Source organism: Manduca sexta, unplaced genomic scaffold, assembly GCF_014839805.1.
Source record: "Manduca sexta isolate Smith_Timp_Sample1 unplaced genomic scaffold, JHU_Msex_v1.0 HiC_scaffold_223, whole genome shotgun sequence".
Lineage (NCBI taxonomy): Eukaryota > Metazoa > Arthropoda > Insecta > Lepidoptera > Sphingidae > Manduca > Manduca sexta.
This window is the reverse complement of record NW_023593173.1, coordinates 1-19324: the sequence shown is the minus strand read 5'-3', so window position 1 is coordinate 19324 and position 19324 is coordinate 1. Positions and strand designations below refer to the sequence as shown.

Here is a 19324-nt window from a genome sequence, read left to right as displayed (position 1 = left end):
TATAGGATGACTTGTTTTGAATACACTATTATTATATAGTTATGTTTATCATTTATTATTATAAGTTAATTTACAAAAGGTAACCCGGTAGGAATCGGCTTGTATGGACGCTTCGCCACTGGTATCTCAATATTAGCCAATCACAACGGCCCTATGTCTACGCACTACGAAGGCTGCCATGTCGTCAGCACTGAGAAACAGACTTGTTATCACAGCAATGCTCCGTCCTTAGATAAAGAACGTCAATGAATAAGGGGGTAAATCTGTACAATTTAAATAAATGTTAGAAGTTATTAAAAAATAATTTGAAACTATCCTAAAAATAAATATAATTCACTGGTTCTTGAACTTTGGTCAACATTTGGTATTGAATATATAAAAAATAATTATGGCAACATAATAGGAACGTACGTTGGTCATAAACTATAACTTAAAATATTCGACAATAAATTAAACACACAGCCAACACAGGCTTCAATATTCGATACAGAAAATAATTAACTAGAAATTAAAAAGTAAATAAATTATGCCACATTTATTTCGTCGTGTTCACAAGTTGTAAATAAAATCTCTTAATAAATCGATATTTTTTTCTGGGCACCGATTTAACAATCACGATTTATTTCATCTGATTCACATTAAAAATATAACAATCATCTCGATTCATGATTATTGTTATTTATTTATTATTCCACCAGTTTGGAAACTGTTTTACCTTGGCCCAATAGCGTACAAGAAAGCCCAAGTATTTGAGTAAGAAATATAACGAATCCTCTATATAACGAATAAAAATTAATATTTAATAATCAAGTAAAATAGTCATTTAAAAATTTCATAAATTTTGTTTAATTTTTAACTCATATAATATTACGGATTAAATAACTTCACATGTTTGATTATAAATTTTATATGTTTAATACTCGCAGGAATGTATATTATGAATGTGAAAGGAAACTAACTAATTTAATCGGACCTTCCACGCAATGGCCTAATAATTTTAAATATCGATAAACCGATATCTCGCCTCCATCCACAATATCTATAAAAGTGTTATTAAGTTGGCAGTTTATTTATGTACGGAGTCAAAAGTATCGATACTTGATTTTTATGGCTTTTGAAGGTAGACGAGCTCACGACCCACTTGTCAGTAGTACCAGAAGCAAGCCGTTACCTACATAAAAACTGCAATGAATAGGAATACCGAGTCGTGATCCAATCAAACATATAAGCTAAAGAATCGTATCGATAATTATTTAGTATCGATATTTGATACTACCTTACAATTTCACAAACTATCGATACCAATTAACTCAATTCCGAATGTTTTTCGATGTCGATTTTTTTTATTAATTGGTCTAGCACTTTGGATGTTTCGATATACATAATAAGGCATGTGTTTTGGTGTCATCTAGCATTCTATATAGCACTGATTTTCTATAACTATAATTGTGTACTATTTTATCACAAATTCTATATCGACTACTATTCTGTATTTGCAAGCACTATATTTTACAAGTGTGTATTACATTCTAAGGTAACATTTTGGAAAAGTACCCGCAAAATCACAATAAAATACATGAGGCATGAAATAGCAAAATGGTGTCCGTTGTCGGTCGCATTGAGTTTTGTTTTTATAAAAGTGGATTTTTCTACATTGGTTACATTTGGAATGGTGTTTATCTAGAATCGGAATTTCAGGATATTGTTAGCAAGCGGTCTGGGGCTTCGAATTCAATTGAACGTCGATAATTATTGAACTGCATAAAGAATAAACTTGTAACTGCCCGCTTCCAATGTGATTGGCTTATGAAACACGGGAACACGTCTGGTAAACAAAACTGAGTATCAAATGTTATCGACAAGAACTCCGTATTTACATATTAAAATATTTTAGTATTTGTACCATATTCAACATTCGATAAATGTCTCTTGACTTACACAAGGGTATCTATAGCTAGATCGGGGATGGTTTGACGCAGATTATCAATCAACGCATCAATTCACCTAACGATATATTTCGATAAGAGGATGATTAAATCGATTTTTTTATACCTAATAGCTAATCATTTTACAGCCATAGTTAAGTGTTCCAAAAGAAGTAAAAGTGATAAAGCGATCGGGCGTCCAGTAGTTGTCGTTTTCTTGAATTCTTATATTTCAGTTTTAATATACAGGTAAATCTAAATAAGTCAAGTATTAGTTGCACAATCCGCTCATTTCTCTTTAAAATCAGCCTCGTGATCGTAGCACTGAAGCCTTAGGTAAATGATAAAATAAAATTTGACGTGTTTTAAAACTGTTCTCTAAAAATCACTCATTATCGAAGTTGCGATCTTGTGGACTGTAAGGTTCCTATACCTACGCCTGATACCCCTTAGGGTTGTCCCGCTGCCAGCGCCACGTGTCGCGACACATGTCTGGCAGGTCGCGTGTGGCGCGCCACGCCAGCAGGCGGGCGGCGAGCGCCACGTCTGCGTAGTTAGCCGCCACGTCGCCCGCGCCGCCCCACCACGCGGTACGGCACCGACCGACCGCTGGCCTCCTCGAACGCTTTCACCATCTGCAGGACCGAGTAGCCTGTGCCCGTGCCTGTGAACGAAATAAATATTAAATAAGTCAGTAAAATACTTTACGATTACACTAAATTAAAAATACAGGTTAAAGAATTTAAAACAAATATCTGTTGGAGATTGTAACCTTCGTCGTGACTTATTATTTTTTATATGTTCTATTTTTAGAACTAATTGTATTTTGTTTGCCATAGTTACTTCTCTTTAGTCCGAAATAAACACTCATGTCAATAACATCTTTTACTAACTTTATTTAATTACTAAGAACATATACCATATTTACAACACGTTATCAGCACGAACGCTTAGTTCTTAGTTTTTTCACGTTATTTGGTAAAATAAAGTTGTATATATTTTTGTGTGACTAGGAAATAGTAATAGTCTGAAAATGTCACATGAATCTGGAGATGTTTCGAGTGTGAAAAATTCCCGTCGTCGAGCTCATCTTTTACATTTTCATGTTTGAGGAATAAAGATGGATATCCTACATGGAAATTTAAGATGCGCAATTACCTTATGCATGAGGATCTGTGGGAAACAATCGGTGGATACCCAAATGGAGACACAACCCCTGCCTCTACAAAGGTACGCAAAGACGCAAAGGCATTAGCAAAGATATGCTTATCAGTAGAAGGTGCAGCGATAACCCATATAAGATGTGCGAAAACTGCATCTGAGGCATGGACTTGTTTGCAAAAAGCCTTTGAAGATAAGGAAACATAGAGGACAAGTCTATTGCTGCAATACTTTTGGGAGGTCTAACTCCAAGGTATGAACCTCTCATTATGGCTTTAGAAAATTGCAATGTAGACGTGACTACAGAGTTGGTGAAAACAAAACTGCTTAATGAAATGTCCAAAGATGTGGCTACATCATTAGACTCTGTCTTTCATGCGAAGAAGAAGCCTAAGTCAATGAAGAAGAATATAGTTTGTTATGAGTGCAAGACACCTGGACATAAGAGACCAGACTGTCCACAGAGAAACAAGAAGGAGAAAGGCAATGCGGTAAATACCAATGATACGATATTTACAAGTCTTAATACTTCTGGAAACCCAAGAAAGGACATAATTTATGTAGATTCAGGTTGTACTAGACACATGACTTCTAGACGGGACTGGTTTCAGAATATCTCGATACAGAATCAAGGTTCTGTTACTGTCGCAAATGGAGAACAGATTAAGTGCTGCGGAATTGGAAATATTTCAATAAACACGCCCGAGAACGTGGTCAACAATATTAGTGATGTTGCTTATATACCAGATTTGAAAGCTAGTTTGTTATCTGTATATAAAACTGTTGAAAAGGGTTTTATTTGTGTTTTTGATAAAAATGGATGTAACTTTTATAAATCTGATACTTTTAATTTTACAGGTGAATCTGTTGCTCATGCCTCGCCCTGTGGTGGACTGTACGTTTTAGATGGTACTGTAAATGTTTCCGAGAATGTGGCGGATAATTTTTGACACAAGATGTGCACTCTGGCTGTCAGGATAGTTATCAAATTTGGCATAAGAGGTTAGGACATTTGTGTCGTATAGGCATGAACCAACTGAAAAATCACAAGGTAGGTATAAAGTATACAGGAGTAGATAAAACTAGTTGTATCGCTTGCGTGGAAGGTAAACAAGCAAGAAAACCTTTCAAAAGGTTAGCGTTTAATAGGGCTACTTCCCCTTTGGAACTGATCCATATGGATTTGATGGGACCGGTGTCTACAACTTCTTTTCAAGGAAATAGATATATGTTGACAATAGTAGACGATTATACGCGAAAAGTGTTTGCTTATTTTATTTCTTCTAAAACAGAAGTCAAAGATATATTTTGTGTGTTTCAATGTTTTGTTGAAAATCAGTTAGATAAAACAATTAAAGCAATTAGGACTGATGGAGGTAAGGAGTTCGTGAATAAAGAGTTTGTTGATTATCTTGCTTCAAAAGGTATTGAACATCAAACAACGACGCCTTATAGTCCTCAGCAAGTTGGAGTAGCGGAACGCACCCATCGTTCGGTTACAGAAAAGGCAAGAACGTTGCTAGCTGAAAGTTCACTACCGAAAGCATTCTGGGAAGATGTATTCCAAGTTGCCATTTACCTTAAGAATAGGTCTCCTCATCGAGCCTTAGGTGGACAAATTCCTTATGACAAATGGTATGGACGAAAAGGTGATCTTAGCCATCTAAAAGTATTTGGTTGTAGAGCTCTAGTCCATATACCTTCGTGGCACAGGAAGAAATTAGATGTCAAGGCACAGGAAGCAATTTTCGTCGGTTATTCTGAAAATCCAGGCACTTATATTTTTAGGGATCCTGCTAACCCACGAAAAGTTATTATATCCAGAGATGCAACCTTTTTTGAAAATTGCTTTACAGCGCTAAAGCAGAAGCAATCTGTCGCACAGTCAAAATCTATATTGTTATTTGATAAGCAAAAAGAGATTGAGTCTGAGTTTGATCATGACTGTCAATTCTATGACTGTGATGAGAGTATCAGCCCGGCGGCTGAAGCAACTTTACCAGTAAATCTAGAAAGTACAAAAGAGTCAGTGACTCTGGAAGAGCGAGAGTCTCTCATTGACTTAAGGCTGCCTAGTGTGGAAGAAGAGACAGCGAATTTGGAACAGGAATCGCACCCTGAGCGCAGATACCCTTCCAGAGACAGAAAAACAACAAATTTTTATAAAGCTTACAATACGTCAATGGTAGATTCTAATGAACCTACGACATATTACGAAGCTACTCATGCCGATGATGCTCATAAGTGGCACCATAATATGGCTGGTGAGTATAGTTCTTTAATGAAACTCCATACAAGGAATTTAGTAGATAAGCCTAAAAAAAAAGGTTATGCCATGTAAATGGATTTACAAAATTAAACTACCAAACTCTATGGTAAAGAACTTATGATATTGGGAATTTTGTTGATGACATAATAGTCTTCTTTAAATCTAATTTGACATTTGACACTGTCAAGAATTTGAATTTTTGAGAAGATTTGTCGAAATATTTTTCATTAAAAGATCTCGGAATATTGAAATGTTATTTGGGACTACAAGTTGAAAGTGATTCCGAGAGTATAAGGTTGAACCAGCGAAATTATATTCTTTCTATATTAGAAAAATTTAATATGAAGGATTGTAAGGCCGTGGATACTCCATTAATTAAAAAGAATATGGAAAGAAGAATGGATGGTCAAGTCGGTGAGTCTTATCCTTATCAAAACTTAATAGGATGCCTCATGTATCTAGCGGTAAACACACGACCAGACATCGCTTACGCCACGAGCTATTTAAGTCAATTTAATACGTGTTTTACTAAAGAACACTGGAATGCTGCTAAAAGGATTCTGCAATACCTAAAAGTTACCCTAAACTATTCATTGGTTTACAGGAAGAATAGAGAACCTTTAAAGGGTTTTTGTGACGCAGACTGGGCAAACTGTCCAATCGACAGAAGGTCATACACCGGTTATGTTTACAAGTTAAGTGGAGGTCCAGTATCATGGGAATCCAAGAAGCAACCTACTGTTGCGTTAAGTTCGGCCGAGTCAGAATATATGGCATTAGCGTCTGCCACGAAGGAAGCGTGTTACTTACGTCGGTTTATATACGAGATAACAGGTATACTTTGTTCAGTTAACTTAGCTTCTGACAGCCAAAGTGCCATTAATCTTGTTCGAAATCCTGTACACCACAGCAGGACGAAGCATATAGATACTAGGTTTCACTTTATTAGGGAAAAGGTATCTAATAATATTGTTAAGTTAGAATATATAAAAGTAACGATATGCCTGCTGATGTACTAACGAAGGCCCTCGGACCTCTAGCACACAAACGATGTGTAGTTAACTTAGGTTTAGAAACTTAATTATTTTATTTGTTTTGTTTCTGTCACAACTGCGATTAAGGGCGGCTGTTGGAGATTGTAACCTTCGTCGTGACTTATTATTTTTATATGTTCTATTTTTAGAACTAATTGTATTTTGTTTGCCATAGTTACTTCTCTTTAGTCCGAAATAAACACTCATGTCAATAACATCTTTTTACTAACTTTATTTAATTACTAAGAACATATACCATATTTACAACAATATCTTTTTTAATGGTTTTTATCTTTACAAGTAGTATTTTTAACTTTTTAGAGTTACATAGTGTAGAACATACAAATATATCATTTTAGTTAAAAATAAAAACAAAGAATTTAAAAAAAACCTCAGCACCAACTTCAAAAATCTTTGAAATCCTGCTTGAAGGACCAAAATTAAAAAACTCAAAAACACGTACCCAAGTTAATAGCATGGAATCCATTGAAGCCGGGCTGTCGGAACAGTTTGAGCGCACGCGCATGTCCGTCGGCGAGGTCGGCCACATGCACGTAGTCGCGCACGCCCGTGCCGTCCACCGTCTTGTAGTCGTTACCAAACACTTGCAGCTCGGGGAGACGACCCACTGCCACCTGAGAACGGGTTCATAGCTCGGTCAGGGACACCTTGCGAGGTTTATAACGGAAAATAATTTTCATTTTACTCACTTTTTATATATATTTAATACCTATATTTCTGTATCTATGTTTAATTTGATAATGACAGACTATGATCATCCAGCTCCGCTACCAGCGACATTTTGTAATTTAAAATGATTTGCCTTAATTTCGATAAATATAGGGAACTTTGACACCAAATTTTACTTGATATTGTGGTGCGTCTAGTCTATTGATGATTTGTTTTATGGTTGCAAATAAAAATCTGAAGGTTATCCTAAATTATATAAATACAATTTCGAATAAAATAATTTGTCCCGGTATATAATTGATTTGTATTTTTCTGTCGTTATCAATGAGATCAATAAATTTTGACTACTTTTAGTAACCTATTTGTTGGTAGTAGGATATATTATATATCCGCCCGGATAGCGACCACCGTACACAAGGAAAACCCGCCATAGTGGCCCACGTAAGTGGATCGCGTTCCGGGATCAGTCTGTGTATATCCGGTTCCAACAGGCCGGCATAATTGTGTCGACTGCCGAGAGGTAATCATCTCTCGTCAGTCGACATTCTATTGGACCCACTCCACTTACCATCAGGTGAAGTGGGGTCACTTTGCCTTGTACGGAGATAAAAATATTTTTTGTTATTTCTTATTGTTTTTTGTACGGACAAAAAACAATAAATAAAAACAAAAAGTATTTTTATTTAAATCCTACGTACCTAGTCTTGCCATAAATATTGTAATAAAGAAAAAAGAAAATTGTTAACTGCAAATAACATTTATTACTTTTACAGTGTGTCAGTTTAATACATAAATATAAAACAATTAAAAATATAAAAAGCTTATTCGAAGTGGTCTCCATTGGCTGCAATACAGTCCTTTAAACGATGAGGCCAGTTATCAATAGAAGCACGCACTCTTTCCATGGGAAAATTCTTCACTGCCAATCGTATAGATTGTTTTAGGGACTCCAAATTATCATGGCGTTTAGAGCAAGCTGTACTCTCTAAAACTGACCACAAATCATAATCCAGCGGATTAAGATCGGGACTAGACGACGGCCAGTCTTCAGCTCTGATGAAGTCCGAAACGTTCGATTCCAACCAAGACTGCGTGGACCGAGCTTTATGACCCGGCGCCGAGTCTTGCTGGAAGGACCATACTTGGTTATTGAACATGGTGATGTTAAGGGGCTTAACTACCTTCTCAAGAATGGTATCTTGATACACTTGTGCCGATGTTTTGATACCTTTTTCACAAAAATATGGCTCAGTCACTCCTTCATAGCTAACACCCCACCAAACCATCACTGAAGTCGGATAATGTCCACGTTGCACTCTGTCGACTAATTGGGAAGCTTCCTTAGAGCTTTGAGCATAAATACGGTCATTTTGTTTGTTAAAATGTTGCTCAATTGTAAAAATTTTCTCATCCGTAAACAAAATTTTTCTGTGACCTCCCTTTGCGTACCGCTTCAGTAGTTGTTTCGATTTTACCACCCTATTCTTCTTTAAATTATCAGTTAAGAAATGGCCAGTGCGTCTCTTATAGGCTGCAAGTCCTAAGTCATCTTTTAAAATACGCGACATGGTTCTAGGTGCTATCTTCATTTCCCGAGATAAAATCTTTTGCTTTCGGACAGGATTTCTTCGAATTCTTTCCCTTACTGCTTTGACCACCTTTTTCGTACGAACACTACGTGGACGGCCAGATCTTTTTCTGTCACAAACAGAGGAGGTCTCATTGTACCTATTAATAGCCCGGTACACAAACATTTTACTAATACCAAGTGTATGGAGAGTTTTAAAAATTGCATTTGGCTCCATACCTACTTTGTGTAATGCTATCACAGCGATTCGGTTCTCTTTATCACCCCACACCATTTTAATATCGCAAAATATTTTACAATGTATTGGCGCCAAAATGAGAAAACACAATGAACAATCGTATAAAAATGACAGATTCGAAATTCAAATGTAATATTTTTTTATAATTAAGTGTAACAGTATTTATGGCCAGACTAAGTATATACCTGTGATATATAAGGCATCAGGTTGTTGGGAATGCCCATGGGATCTTCCCCGATGCGTCCGCTGTGATGCGCTCCCACAGGGTTGAAGTAGCGCAGCGAGATTATTGCCCAGCTCTGGGAAACATTTTATACAGGGTGTGATTTATTGAATAAATCGAAAAACAATTAATTCAAGCCAGGAAAGAAATAAACAGGTTTTAAGGGCTTTGAATATCCAGACGGCCCGTGCAGAAGGAAAACATCAGTATAACTTTATCGAGTAACTTTTTTTAGGTTACAACAGTACTTTTGCTATTTAAAGCTATCTAAAACGTGACATTCTCATTACGATCGGCTCCAAACATCCACTTCAGCAGGTGAATGTTGTTCCTCGTGTAAAAGAATGTTAGAAGCGCTAATGTCCAAGTTGGGATTGGAATGGACTACCGAGACGAATGTCCGCAGGTTCAAAACCCAAACACACTTCTGACTTTCCTAGAGATATGTTTGGTATTCTTTGTGAATTATCCCTTGCTTTAACGATGAAGAAAAACACCGCGAGGAAACCTGCATACCTGAAAAGTTTTGTATAAGAATTTTGAGGATGTGTGAAGTCTGGCAATCCGCACTGAGCCAGCGTGGTAGACTAAGGCCTACCCTCTCAGTAGTAGAGAAGGCCTGTGCTCAGCAGTGGGACAGTATGTAATGCAGGGCTGATATTATGTATTGATGAATTTAATTAAAAAATTCAACCGGTACTTATTAGATTTATCATATCCAAATATTTTTGTTTTACTTGCAACACTCTTTGGTTCGGTCCTAGGCCGTGCGGACGTACCTTTGTCATTGTGGTGTGTAAATAAACTATATCGAACAATTAACGGCTAATCATTTAGTATTTCGCCCTATAAAACCATCAGTACTGCCGTCGTAGTTACGAGGATGATACCTGATCGCTGAGGCACAGGTCCTTCATGATCTCCTCGCAGAAGTACTTGGACTTCCCGTAGGGGCTGGTGAGGGAGTCGCCGGTGGGGTGCGCCTCGTTCATCGGCAGCGACTGAGGCTCTCCGTACACGGTGCAGGAGGAACTGTACACCAGCTTGTACACGCCGTATTTGCGCATTGTCTGGGAAAATAATTTATTGTAAATTAATAAAATAAATAGCACTGCTAAATCGAAAGTCCCAGGTTTGGACTCCAGTTTGGTCACACGAAAATTAAAGTGAGCAATGTGTGAAATCGTCGAGTAAACCCGTATACTTGAAAATTCTACGTTTGGTTATACTAGCAAGATCTGGCAAGATATTGCGCAAGAACTTCAGAATTTTGAGGGTAAGTGAAGTCCGCCAAATGTGGACTAAGACCTAATCCCTCTCAGTAGCAGAGCAGGCCCGTGCTCATTTTATAATACAGGGCTAATATTATGGTTTACCGCAAATCATTTTAAGAGCAATTGTTCTAAAATCTGACCTCGAACAGAGTGCAGGTGCCTGTTATATTCGCCTGGTAGTACTCGAGCGGCTTCTGCACCGATTCGCCGACCGCCTTCAGCGCTGCGAAGTGGATCACAGAGTCTATTTTGTGCTGGAACAAACAGTAATCATAGATAAAGTTTTAGGGCCTTAATAAATCTATATCAATTTTAACTTTTTCGGACCACCAACATCTCAGATACCCCCACCTGTACCCCCCCCCCCCTCTGTCCATGAAGGCTGCAAAGTCATCGAAACGTCGGGAGATTAAAAAACCGACAAAAATCCGAAAAACAGTTTCTTAAAATCAAACTCACTTTGATTAAAATTTCAAGTAGACAATCTAACTAACGTATTGAATTATTTAATAAACAAAAGTTGAGTTGACGTTTAAGAGCTTGTTATCAGCTGAGTCGGCGTTGTTAAAAATACAAAACTCAGCTGCCAAAATCCGTCCGTTATGCTGTGGACTTAAGATATCATTTGAGATGTTGATTTCTTTTTATCAAACAAGGACTATCTTAAGATGTTGGCCATAACTTGAAACCATCTCAGCTGATATCGCACTGTCGTTACTTGAGTTGCATCTATTAACACGACCTTCAGATTCATAGATAAAATTAGACATAGCCTTTTATGGGGTAGTCAGAGTTGCAACTCATTCAACCAGCTGTTAGGTTGATTCTGTGTCAATAATAGAGTTTAAAAAATACCAATATAATAAAATAAAAATATTTTTTAATAAATATTAAAATATTTTTTTACGAATAATATATGAGAACTCGTGGTAATACCACTAAATCTCACGTACTACTATGATTACTACGATCGGTGCCATTCATGGATAATTGTCGCGACGTTACTATCATTATCAAACTCGAACAAGTGCAAAATAATATCAAAATCTATATTTTTAAATTATGAACAGTACAATTAATTCACAATTTTTTTTGGTCTTACAAATTATTCTAAGTATCCACATTTTGGTCCCAAAACGACTATAAAATCACGATGAAGCTATGTATGTTATTAATTATGGTCCTTCGTTTACCGTAGCAAGTAAACAACATTTCATTAGGTATTATAATAGTGTTGTTTTAGTCTACTTGCTTATCTTTACTAACATGTTGAAGTATTTTGTAAACATAAATGGACAGAGTTATGGCAAATTGTACTATGAACTACTTTTAACAAACATTTGTGGATTGTTATTTGTTACAGCTGGTATTTTCTTCGTATAACAAAGTGTGAATTGGTTGACACATACTTTTTTGTATCAAGATATGAATAGATATTGGCGTATTTTTATTAGTTAACATATCATGACCAATTTAACACAAAACAAAAACTAAGACAAACGTAAATAAACCTTAAAGAGAAGACGGTAAGAATCGGATTGTATGGACGCTTCGCAACTGTTTATTAGTAAAGTATTTGCATGTTAAATATTAATTCATTTTTGAATAATTTCTAGGTTGGTACATTTTGGAATAACTGGGTCCAATTATATATGAAACGGCTGCCATGATTCTGAAACTATGAAGCTACTGCTAAGCTAGACTTGATTTCTCCCGGGAACGGACTTTAATGAGACGGAATCATGAGTAGAATCTATTTAGTTTATAAGTTCATGGCCTCGCTTCGTATTTGGTACCGTTCTAAGAATAATAAATAGTAAGTAAAATAATAAGCACTTTAAAGTATGAGAGATTCGTTTTTTATTTCAACTAAATGACGAGACGAGTATGCCGCTTGTCTAATGGTATGCAATACGACCATATACAGTAACGACACCATACACAACTTTGAATTACAGTCAACTTGAGACATGAGATGTTAAGCCTCATAATGCTCAGTAATTACGCTGACTATAACGTCTTTTAAATCGGAACCCAACAATGCAAGCACACTGCCGCTTGACGGTAGAAATAGACACATACAAATAGCTGCTAGAAGAGATTTATACTCACACTGGTGCACTTTACGCGGTATATATTCTGTCCTAGGATGAGATGGAGGTAAGCCTGCTATTCCGGGCAAAATTCCAAACTCTAGGCTGATACTGATTGGAAGAACATCACTGCCCGACCCGAGAATGGAACACGACACCTCACCACGCAGTCTTACAATTCAAACGCCACAGTTAATTTAATACTCACATTTTCAAATATATTGCTCAAAGCTTTCGCATCCCTTATATCCGCATGGTAGAAATATATCGTCTTCCCAGTCAACTCCTCGATCCTGACCAGCGCCTCCGGTTTCTTCTGCCCCTCCGCTCGGTACGCGTTCGACAAATTGTCCACCACTACGATGTCGAACGGGTCTGCCTCGCTCTGGTTCTCTAGTAGAGATATCACCGTGTGAGAGCCCACGTACCCAGCGCCGCCAGTCACTAGTATTGCCGGGTGCATTGTGGTGCTGTGGAATGAAACGTGTTATGTAAAATTATTAATAATATTAGCCCTGTATTATATACTGTCCCACTGCTGGGTACGGGCCTCCTCTACTATTGAGAACGATTAGGTCTTAGTCCACCACGCTGGTCCAGTGCGAGTTGGTAACTTCACACATCCTCAAAAATTCTTAAAGAGAACTTCTAAGGTATGTAGATTTCTTCACAATGTTTCCTTCATATTGATAATTCACAAAGAATATACACATGAATTTAGAAAAGTCAGAGGTGTGTGCCCTTGGGATTTGAACCTGCGGACATTCGTCTCGACAGTCCGTTCCACACCCAACTAGGCTATCGTCCCTGTCTATACTAATATTATAAAGAGTAAAAGTTTGCGAGTTTGTTTGTTTGTAGGAACTAATCTCTGGAACTACTGAACCGATTTTGAAAATTCTTTCTCCAATAGAAGGCTACATTACTCCTGAGTGCTATAGGATACTAACCAGAGAAAATATAAAACAAGACTATTATCGCGGGAAAAGGTTTAATTAATATACAGATCTAACATTATATATGACATAAAATAGCGAAATGTAAGTATAACTATATCATACCTACATACAGTGCATCTTTTTTAATGGTGAGAAAAATATCAAAATAGCCGGATCCCGCCACCTTGTCAGGACTATGGAGCGTATTAACATTTGTCGGGCGCGATTCCGGGATAACACTGCGCAGTAAACCCATTATCATGACCCGGGAATCGAAGCTCTCACTCAACACGGCATGGCAGTCGTACCACGTACGTGCAATATGCCAATCGTATAGAAATATTTAGATTTACAAACAAATATAAGAAACTGAATTCTAAAGGTCACACGAAGATTATAATTTAGAATTCAGCTACATAGTGCAGACGCTGTTTATAGATTTTGAATCACTACGAATATTAGATACCGATTTACAAAAGCAAGTCCCAAACGTCTTATCCAACCTTGGATATATTATAAGGAGAGTTAGTCATTTCTATATTCCAAAACGATAAGATTCAGCAAAAAATATCCTACAAAACATTTATAGGACATCGAAATAACAATTTTTCGGATCTTATCGCAATTTTTTATATTATAACTAGCTGACCCGACAGACGTCCCGTCTTAACTATGAATTTGCAACGTGCATTCTGTCAATCGCTGAAAGTAACTTTTCTTAAATCTAACGTTCTGCACAACTTCCTTAATTTTTTCTTTCATAAGATCCTTATCCTAACAATAACAAACACAACAAAAAATAGTGAAATCAGTCCAGCCGTTCACGCGTGATGGCGTGACCAAGGGAAATAGAGATTAATTTTTATATATATATAGATTTGCTTCCGAGGTTTCGAAGACTGTTGTCTTCATAGTCATGGGGCAGACTGAGATGTAACATTCGCGTAAAAATAATAACACCTCACATCATCACGCATTTATCGCCAAAGGGGTATGCAGAGACTCAACCAGGGCACCAACTTTTCGCCAAGTTTGTTCTGTCCCACGATGGGATAGAGGGGGAGCCTATCGCCATATCGGGCACAAATTTCAGACTCCGGGCTGATACTGAGCAGAAAAACCCAAATACATATCACTTTACCCCGACCCGGGATTCGAACCTAGAACCTCATAGCGCTGCCTATAGACCCAGTACAACTACACCGCCGATACAGTCAAAATGATAATAATACATCTACAAAATTCATAAAATACGGAAAGACGATACTTGGGTCATATATCAGCTTTTAGCTAACGTGGGTCGTTTTATTATGTTTGCGTACGTTACGTCAGTATTACGCAAGTTGCTCAAACTCGTGGAGTTATTGACATACTAATAGTGTTGTATGCTAAAATAAATTTGGTACTCCTGAAAGCAAGTTTATACTAACAAAGTTTTGCTCACTCAGTTGTTATTGCATAAATAGTTTATGCACACGAAAAGTGTTTTTCATTATTATCATCATTAGCCGTAGGATGTCCACTGCTGAACACGGGCCTCCCCCAAAGATTTCCAGATCGACCTATTGGAAGCGGCCCGCATCCAGCGAACACCTGCGACTTTTATCAGGTCATCTGTCCCCCTCGTGGATGGACGTCCGATGCTATACTTATCTTTATAATAATATAGTTTAATTGTTTTCAACATATACTTTTTTTTAATCTATTAGTTCTAGTTACTATAGCATCTCACAGTAATAAGGCATGTTAATAGATTCTTCATTTTGAAAAAAACAAAGGGAAATCATTTTCAAAATACATTATTAGAGCATCCTCAAATACAGCACCTACCTTGACGTTTTTCCAGATTTCAATTTTAGCTTTTTCTTCGACTTTTGTAATTTGTGTTTTACGTTTTAATAGCTTTCGTGTCTAAATCAGTTGTCAATTTGTTATTATTATCTAGAATTAGATGTTTCTTAAACTCATCTCCGTAGTACCTACCTACATTGACATCACCTTTCTTATCGATTTTATCTCTTGACTCAACAATGAGAAAGTCAAATTCTACGTCAATATTTTTATCATGCTTTTATACATTTACTCCATTTTAATATCATCAAGACTTATTCTATTAAGTTCTTCATCTAAATCCTCTAACTTCTTATCAGGTAAAACTGTATTGTAGTGCGTCGTAAAACGGCTGCTACTAAGTAATCTAACATTATTCTATGTTCACTTTACCATTAACACGAATGCCCTTATTTATTAGTACAAATGGTCGCGAATCCATTCTCATGTCCTCTAGAATAATTAACTTCACGCACTACTATGGTTGGTGTAAACATGCGGCCTCTCAAACAAAAATCACCCTAATATCTTCTTTATTAAATATAGTTTAGAATGCCGGCTTATTGGACGTGCAGTCACGTTTTATCTAACAATTAAACAATAAACAAGTTTCATGCAGTTGTGTTAACAATTGTTACTGTTCCATTGAATATGTAGAAAAGTAGCACTATAATGTATTAGTAACGCATTTATAAGGCTGACGTTCTATGACGTCTTATTTGTCTAATGATGTCCTTTAACTTTGAAACCGGTAGAGTATTGTATTTATTACTCGGGTCTGGTAGGCGTTGGAGTTATCTGAGAACCAGAATTTGTATCGGACGTATTATCACGTCTGAATCGTGTAACGGACTACTTTAGCTTAGAAACTGTTCGGATAGAATACTCCGGTGTCAGTATAAGTTGTGTAATAATTATTGCTTAATTTAGAGACAAAAATACATATGAAATGCTCGGGATCCGAATTTGTAACATACATGACGATAAATTCTTTGCTTATCATGGTTAAGCGGAAATGAACTCTAAACTGTTACTTCACGTACTGAACTTTGGCATGATCCCTGAACACACGTAATTGTTCTATGGCATATAAAATAACATAACTTTATTGCATAAGGTCAGTGCTATATACATAATAATCACAGATTACGTATGCAAAGACGTTTTATGATGTATTGACTTATTTGAGAAGACCTAACCTAACCTCAACTTTCATGAGCAATAATTTTTGCAAGATGCTTATCAATGCAGTACCATTTGTATGTTAATTTATGACAGAAAAATATTAAATTTAATTATTTTTTATAATAATGGAAATAAATAGCAATTAGACTATAGTAAGACTTTTTGTTATTAATTGCCAAACGTATTTCAAAGTGAGACTATATTAGGCACCAAAGAAAATATAATGACTACGTATAATTTATTTTGCTCATATTACTAGTTGCAAAATATTTATCACGAAGAGGTTATCAGACGGTTTCCTTGACACTGGCTTACGTAAGGTACAATATAATATCCCACATACATTTTAATTAACATTGAGGTTTAATGCAAGTATTGCTAATTAGAATTCAGGTTTCACTAATAATGAGTATGCATTACCGAGGTGTCATTTTATACTAAATCTTACTAATTTTATATTTACTAAGGCTTGTAAAAATGTTTGGATGTCTGTAAGTTAAAGCAGAAACTGCAAATTTCAGTTTTAAAGGGGGTGTATTTTCTGGGATCTAACTATGCTTATGCAATAACAAATCGAAATTACGTCTCTTGACGCCTATTGATTACTACCTACAGCAGAATGCGGAGGATGATGGTTCAGATTATATTTGTTGTATGTTTGACACTCACATCCAATGCCTTATCATTAAGTATATCGCCGAAGCCGAAAAGCGTCCACAGTACACATTAGGTTAAAATATAATGTCCAAAATAATTTACCTGGACATTTTGAACGTACCCAGACGTTTTTTGACGTGAAGTTGAGTTGAAATGTTCGCTAAAAATCATAAAATTCAAACTGGTGACAAAATTAGCGTAAGTAGTTTCATTGAGCTAGGAAAAAAATCGTTGTCATTAAAATGGGAACATCTAACCGGATTTTGAACACCTACGTTTATTACAATAGAGCTTTATCGAAACACAATAAACAGTTAATACCGTACAAATTTATCGTACAGTTAAATTATCGGCAGGCAATTGGGCAATATAGTTTTATAGTTATTTGCTACGTATTTTCATGCTCTTCAGGTATTTCAGTCGTGGCTAATCATCGATTAGATTTGAATCCCGAATACTAATATAAATTTAGTAAAGGCAATAAAGTAGGAGAAAGAAGTGATAGAGTCCCGACGCGGATATTGGCACGACGGATATTGGGATGGATTTGATATCCCTAATCCTTCATGGAAACGTAGATCCTGATGTTTGTTGATTTATGACTACTAGGTTATCGACAAGCATGTAGGACAGAAGATATTCACATATCCGTAGTTATGTACTCATGTTAAAGTTATCGCGCGGGACAATGGTACCAAAAGACGTTATTAGACGTTTTTTATGGCAAAGTTTACTTCGTTAGCAGTTGAAATCAAAATAGCTTAAAACAACACTCACTTTTAAAGTACATATGCAGTATATACGATTATCGTTTAAAGAAACAACTCGACGCTTAACAATCTAGTTGATTAAACCAATTGTATACACGCAGGTCAACAAAATGAAACCGTAACGAAACGCGATCATTTTTTACACATAAACGAAATGTATTTTTTAAATCTTTGTGATCCGATGTAAAAGGTAAAAGCCTTGTAGTTATTGTGATTATATTCACACTACACAAAATACTATTCATAATCACATAATTAGCGAGACCAATCATACTACTGTCAAAAGGAAAAATATCCGAAAAATATTTGCTTAAAATTTATCAATTAATAAAAAAATAACGTACGTTACGTGAAATATACACAAACGTGGCAACTCGCACTAAACTCAAGTTCGGCACGACGGTGACGAGCGACGGTCGTCGGGTCAATAGCAAGCGGTTATCAAAACAGTGCGTACACGAGCAACGAATGAAGATACGGATAATATACGAATGACATACTATTCATTAATTCTACAGTAAAAGCAAGTTATGCGTGACGAATGCGCCCTCGCTGTGGTGCGGTCTCAGTATCGCTGTGGGGTCTAGCTTTAGAAGTTGCGGATATTATACGACCGCGCACAAATACTAATGAATACACTAGTCCATAGCAGAAAATAACAAATTCTGCGAATTCAAAATCTCGAGTTTATAATGATAGTCATTGATAGAAACAGAATCGAATAAACCTCGTGGCAAAAATAAATAAATTACAAATTATTGGGATATTAATCTAAAACTCTCTTTAGTAACAATTGGAAACCATGATACGTATATATTTTTAAGAGCCGCTTTATAAAACAATAAAAGTTTTATTGCGCGTGATATCTAACTATATTTATAAATAGCCTTATTTTCAGCATGGTCAAATGAAACGGTTAAATGTCCGCCAAAGCATATTCGGATATATATGTATCTATATAAAGTGCGAACATCACTTTTCTATTACAAATGAATAGTGTTATCAGCTTGTATCGCACTTGTTCAGCGTGTGATATTTAGTAATATGCGATAGTCAGCGACAATGTTTTGTAATTTATGATTGATGTATTTTAAATTGGCTGTTCGGATGCCCAATTTTAAATTTAACCGACGAGAAATAGACGGTTTTGATAGATTACATGAATACATACTAATAATATACTATCCTACTGCTAGAATTTCTACTACCAAAAGGTTTGGGCTTTTGTCTTACGCGCACCGTAGCGGCCTAAATCACACTGTAGTAGTATAGCTTTTATTTTTAATGAATTTTCAATTTATATTCAACCAACCAAGGAACGCAATAAGAGAAATATTAATATATCATTAGTAATAAATTTGTCAAGTTCCAACAAAGTTAAAAAAATAAAATGTTTACTTCTGTACATTGCTGTCATGCTCTCCTTTTATATTTATACATTTGGTAAAT

The 19324-nt window shown here is 36.2% G+C and overlaps 1 protein-coding gene across 1 annotated transcript; it reads right to left on the bottom strand.

The window, feature by feature from the left end:
* Positions 1–632: 632 nt before the first annotated feature.
* Positions 633–18368, bottom strand: LOC115452399 (UDP-glucose 4-epimerase). Its single transcript, XM_037445859.1, is given in 8 exon segments — positions 633–2497; positions 2499–2589; positions 6853–7024; positions 9091–9204; positions 10019–10198; positions 10543–10656; positions 12704–12965; positions 18220–18368. Coding segments are annotated over 7 exon segments (1065 nt in total). The 5' UTR covers positions 12959–12965; positions 18220–18368; the 3' UTR covers positions 633–2358.
* Positions 18369–19324: the final 956 nt, after the last annotated feature.